At 36.5% G+C, this 6,000-nt stretch overlaps 1 protein-coding gene across 3 annotated transcripts in view; it reads left to right on the plus strand.

Annotated features, from left to right (window-relative positions):
• Positions 1–5,760, plus strand: part of ATF2 (activating transcription factor 2) — a 49,897-nt gene extending 44,137 nt beyond the window's left edge. For all 3 annotated transcript variants that reach the window (XM_063400482.1, XM_063400484.1, XM_063400483.1), the window contains one exon: positions 3,110–5,760. In XM_063400482.1, coding sequence (XP_063256552.1) covers positions 3,110–3,336 — 227 coding nt within the window. In that variant the 3' untranslated portion in view covers positions 3,337–5,760. The remainder of the gene's footprint in view (positions 1–3,109) is intronic.
• Positions 5,761–6,000: the final 240 nt, after the last annotated feature.

Raw genomic sequence — 6,000 nt, forward strand, 5'->3', positions numbered from 1 at the left:
TTGATTTGCGTCAAAGCTGGGAAAACCATTAAAAAGCTAAAATGCTTCAGCTTTTTTTTTTTTTTTTTTTACATTGTTAGCTACAGTATGATTCTGGTATGTATCAATTGCACTCTTGAAATCATAGTCCTGTACCTGGCAATTCTTGGGTCAACTAAGAAAAAAAGAAAGAAAAAAAACCTGTCATGTAAGTGTGACTTTTCTGTGTTCTAAAAGCCTTTGTTCTTCATTTCCAGTCTTCAGGCTGAAGAAGACAAGTCACCTCTGTAATAAGATGACTTTTTTAAAGGCTTTCTATATTCATTGAGTAGATTTTCTTGTTAGGTTTTAGTTCTTCAAGTGAAGGGGTTTTTTTCAGGTTTTGGCCACTGTTCCTGTAAAGTTAGGCCTACATAAGGAAGGACATTGAAGAAAATTCAAATAGCTATCCTTTAGGGTGTCACCTCATTTCTAAGTATTGATTTGTAGTTATTGCAAGGATTTATGCTTCCAGTCCAGCTTACTACCATAAATTACTTTTAGTTTTATGTCTTATGTAATCACCTGTCTGCTGTAAGCTGCCTCTCTCTGGCCCTTGGCATCTGAAAATGCCTGAATTCAGTACTTTTGTGTCTTCAGCACAGCATGTTTGTTTACCTGCTCTGTGATATGAGCACTGCTCTTGTACATTGTGGTCATCTCTGTACTCATAACTCTTTCTTACATTACTTATAGAATCTGCCAAAGCCCATCAAAGTCAGAAAACCAGACCTTTCTCATGTTCTTTACCACTATGATATTATTATAGACATTTCTTTTGAGTTAAGAAATATACGTTAAGGGAGACAGAACAGTGGAAGACCTTCCTTCTCTGGCTGAAAGATAATAATCCACTTCAACAACTTGTTTACCTCTGGCTTGTAGCATTTAAAACTAACCATTTTTATTGAGAATAAGGTGGTTTTGGACAACACAGACATTTAGAATCAGCAAAAAAGCTGATAGGAAGATGGAGATTCACAGGAGAATAGCAGCAGTTCTGAAGCAGAGGAGCAGGTGTTCCAGCAGAGAGATTGTATTTGATACATGTCATCCCACTTGCTGCCATTTCATTCTCTCTTGAGGAAAAAATATGCTACTCTCAGAATTAGTAATCGAGTATTTTTCAAGAACTGGCACTAGAGTTTCTATTTCTAACAAAGTTTTTTCCTTCTTGCTTGTTTTTATATGAGAATCTTGTAGGTCTTGGTAGAGGTATGGTAAAGATGAATATGCTATTGAATACTTCTAACTGAATTGACTTGTTTGTATTGTTCCTGTTCTTGAATGGGCAAACTCTTCTAAGGGTTGTAAATGGCTTTTGGAAATACCTTAATTTTCTTGCACTTGCTGTATACAGTTATTATGAAACCTTTGGATATGCAGTACTTGTCAGCAGACCTAGTTCAGTGTCATCAGTATCTCCATCCTTTAATGTTTGAAAGATATGTTTTTAAAAAAGTGCAGGATCTGTAAAAGAGTTGGCCTTGTGGGTAAGAGCATTCTAACTTCCAAGCTATTATGTCCATGTTCTTTTAGTAGAGTTGTAGGACAGATTGCCACCTTGCTCCTGTAGGCAGTATTTTTTAGAAAAAATATAGCAGTTTCCTTGCTCACCCATCTTTTTGAGCTTACTGTTCTATTCTAGAAGCAGTCAATAATAGAAGAGTTCTTCTCAAGCTTTGAAGAGGAGTTTGTTAGTATGCAGAGGGCTGCACAAAGATATTTATATTGGAGTCTTGACTTGCAAAGTTAGTAAATTTTCTTACTCAGATCTAGCATGTCATCTAAACCTCAGTAAAACACAGACTTCATTTCATTATTGGTTTTTGACACTTAACACTCCTTTTAGTTGCTGCTGTTGGCCTGGCTTTCTGTGCAAATGGGGACACAATACCACAGCACTGCTTGTCTCCTCACGTTAGTGTCATCCTTCCCCATCATTTCTCTGAGACACTTCTGAACTTGTGGGCCAGTCTCAAGCAAAGCTGAAGGGGATCAACAAGACTAGAGAAGATCAAGCTTTGTTCCATTGCTTTGTCCCAAGCAATAGGTCATGCCTGCTTCTGGCTATGTCTGTTGTACCACGATAGTCAGGAGTAGTTTAAAATGGCCTTCCAGTATTCTATTTGGGTACTGGCTTTAGTCAGTTTATAAAACTGGTGTGAAAAGTACTTGCAAACATTAGGTAGCACAAAGTGATCCAAAAAAGTTATAATGAAATGCAGCATTAGTATTTCTATTTTTGAGTGAAAAACAGTAAGATAATTTTCTGTTCTTGCTTTTTCAGTTTTGAACTCAGCTTTTAGTTTGGCAGTGTTGGCATGATACCTTGGCTAACTTCTGTAGCTGTGGAAAAAAGGATGATTTTAGCATGACTTCTGTGCAAGAAGGATATTTTGAGTTATGATCATTTTGGAAATTCTAGTTTTGCATGGTGATAATTCTTTTAACCTGCTTACCCTCTGTCATGGGACAAAATTATGTAATTCTGCGGCTAATTCATTTTGGTTTTGTGGAGAACACATGAAATACTCCAAAAATATTTTTAAAACCAGTTTTAACAATTTTAAAACCTGTTGAGAGGCATTTGTAAAGTTATGGAAATTCATTCTGTTAAAAGAACAGGGCCTGAAAACTTGGGTGAGTATTGTCCAGTAAATATAGCAGTGTAATATTTTTTTCAGATGTCTTACTCATGATCACAAATATTTATTACTGAATGTAGAATTATTCTTGTTTGATTACTAAGCAGACGCAATAAATAGCATTTTTTAGTCTGTGAATAATGCTTACTGATGTGAACATGCATCATTAGAATTAGGCATAGCACCCACTGGCTGATTTACTAGGCAGGAAATTTTAATCATGGCTTTGACGATGTGAAAGTGTTCTGATTTCCTGAATAGTCCATCCTGTAGTCCGGTTTTTCTGCTTACGAAGTAGTATTTTCTTTAAAAACCAGACATGAGCTTGTTTTGCAGTTTGTGCTGCATTACAGCGTGAGTTTTAGTTCTTAGGGGGTGGTTGCTGTCGCGGGGACGAGGCGGTGTGCGCTGCGGGACGGAATAACTGCGCTGTTCTTGTTCAGCGGCAGATAAGGACGACAGCTCGGAGGACATCTCTGTGCCCAGCAGCCCGCACGCGGAGGCCATCCAGCACAGCTCCGTCAGCACCTCCAACGGCGTCAGCTCCACCTCCAAGGCCGAGGCCGTGGCCACCTCGGTGCTCACGCAGATGGCGGACCAGAGCACGGAGCCCGTGCTGTCCCAGATCGTCCTGGCGCCGCCCTCCCAGGCACAGCCGTCGGGAAGTTGATTAAAAACCTGCGTTGCATCAGTTCCTTAGATACACATCTGTGACTTTAAAGGGAAACCAACAACAGACCAGTCTCCATCTAGGAGAAATTGTAGCTTAAAATTATTAATTTTTAAAAATCCGACTTAAATTTGGCTTTAACGATTGGCAGGTGGAGATAAGACAGAACAGCGGTTCTAGTCTCTTTGCAAAAGACTTTTTTTTTTTAAGTATTAGGTTTACTAGTTATTTTTTGTGCTTAATGTGTAAAGTGTGTGTACAGTACAATGTGGTTTATTTCATTTTTAATTTGGTATTATTTTAACAAACATTGGGGTGAATTACTGAAGGTCATCCCCAAGACTGTGATAGGAATATTATGTGACATTTTTATACCAAAGTTCTGCATAGTCCCTATTGACTTTGTAAAGTTAGCAAGGTCATAAAGCACTAGGCAAGAGAAAGACAATAACAGTAAATTTGCTTTTAGTCTTTTTGCCTTTTTGTTGTTTTGCACATTATGAGAGGAAGAACATTGAAAGAAAAACATTTGGGTTTTTTATGTATAGCGTTTTGGTTGGCTTTTAACTGTTGGGGTTTTTAATTTGTTTAATAGGGCCAGTACAGTATATGAGATACAGTACTTATGCACATACCAATCCTAGATGAGGATCATTACTAAATAGATTTGATTTTTTTTTTTTTTTAAATTGATGTCAGGTGGATTTTTTCCCACTCTAACACTTGATTCTGGTGGGAGGAGAGCTTTTATTCTCCAGTCAGAATAGATATCTATAACCACCCCTTGTTGCTAGACTGAAACCAGTGAGCATATTGTAAAATACAGGGTTATCAAATACGGAATACTTGTTATTCCAAAGTAGGTTGATATTTTGTGGATTTTTGAGTCGCAGACTAAGGAGTTTACTCATGGTTTTGGATGCCAGAAAAGCCTAAAATCCTTCTTCAGACAACTCGACTTTTTTTTGTCATTGTCTTGTATTTGCAAGCTAACTTGTACTTAATTCTTGTGTAAGCACTGTCATCTTTTAGTAGCAAAAATTTTGATACCTTTCTTGTGGAAACAAAAAAAATCAGTATCTACCGTATCTTGGAAACAATGTAATTATAATGTGGTGTGTGTGGTGTGTGTGTGAGAATGGTTCAGTAGTTAATGCCAGCAGTCTTTTGCTTGAATGTTTAAAGATGCCTTCAATGTGATGCTGGCTGATAGGTGATTGCAGTTTTAAAATGTTATTTACTGTGCGAACTTGGATAACTAACATTCCATGATGTAGTTTGTTTCTGATGAGATGATTGTAGGTACACTTTTTCTCATTATCCAATCATCTGTAGGATATTGAGTTTTTTAAATGTGCCATTATCTATTTTGATTCTGTAATCATGTTCAAAATACAGTACAATATTTTACAATAGATTAAGTTGTTTTAAAAAAAGTAGATGTGTGCTTTCAGGTCGGAAAACTTTGTATAATAGCAAAAACAGATGCATAGTAGCAACTGGCAGTAAAGCAGGATTCCATTATGTATATAACAAAGATCTAATGCATTTATAATGGGTTGTGTATTCATTTGCTCTTCCTTCTCCACACTATACCATGTGTTTTCAAGTGTCAGTGCCATCAAATTTCTATTTGGTTCCGTTTTAAATCTAAAAATGTAATTGATCCACAGGAAAATATAATTTCTGCAATATATATACAACCATACTGTAATGAAAACTGGACAAAGAAGTATCGAAGTCATATATGTATCATTGCAGGGCTTTAAGCATGAAAATATTAGGGATTCTAAATATTTTGTATTTTAAAACTAAGAAAGTTGTGTTGATAACCTCATGTGTTTAAAAGTCTTACTTTCCCAATTTCAAGATGTAACAGTTATTGAGCGTTTCCAGGATGGTTAAATACAATGGACCTCTTGCGAGAAAGAAATGAATTGCAAAGGCACAAAATGGGAATTCTGCAAGAAAGCTCTACAGTCACTTTTCATTGTAGTTTTGGTGGACTAGATGCGGCCTCATTGATTATGCTATGATTTGCTCTCCTAAACACAAAGGCTTTTAAATCATATAAGTGGAGTTTTTTTATAACAAAACTGTTGCGCTTGTAAAATAAGTCTACATAAGTGTATAGGAGATGTGTAAACAGTTAATGAATTTAACAGTGGGGCTGGAAAAAGAACCATTAAAATCTGTGTTCAGCAAATAGACAAAAGGTATTAGCCGTACTATCATGGATTCCGTTTTGAGATGTTGTCACACTACTTCTGTACTTAGCATTTTGGGTCTTTACATTTGACATGTTTCACAAACTGTACTGTTTTCTTTTATGTGCAGTTTGCATGAGTAAATCATCAAAGAGAATAAAATCTATCTTTAAGTTATGTTCCTATTTTAATGAAATTATAATTGTTCTAAAAGGCAGCACCGTCTTCAGACTTATTTCTTCATCCTTGCAATTATCAGCGTTTTTCTGGAAGTCATAACTGTAATGTCAAAGTAATGTTATGTATACAAGAACACGTATGTTTCTTGAGAAAATAAGGCAAATACCATTGCTCTGCAGCTGAGCTCCAGCAGCTTCTCAGGAGCAAGTGTTGTATCATTAGTTCCAGGAGCCCAAGGTAATCCACAGATAAATGAGTTCATAAATACAGCTTGGTG

Source organism: Prinia subflava, chromosome 6, assembly GCF_021018805.1.
Source record: "Prinia subflava isolate CZ2003 ecotype Zambia chromosome 6, Cam_Psub_1.2, whole genome shotgun sequence".
In the NCBI taxonomy this organism is placed as follows: domain Eukaryota; kingdom Metazoa; phylum Chordata; class Aves; order Passeriformes; family Cisticolidae; genus Prinia; species Prinia subflava.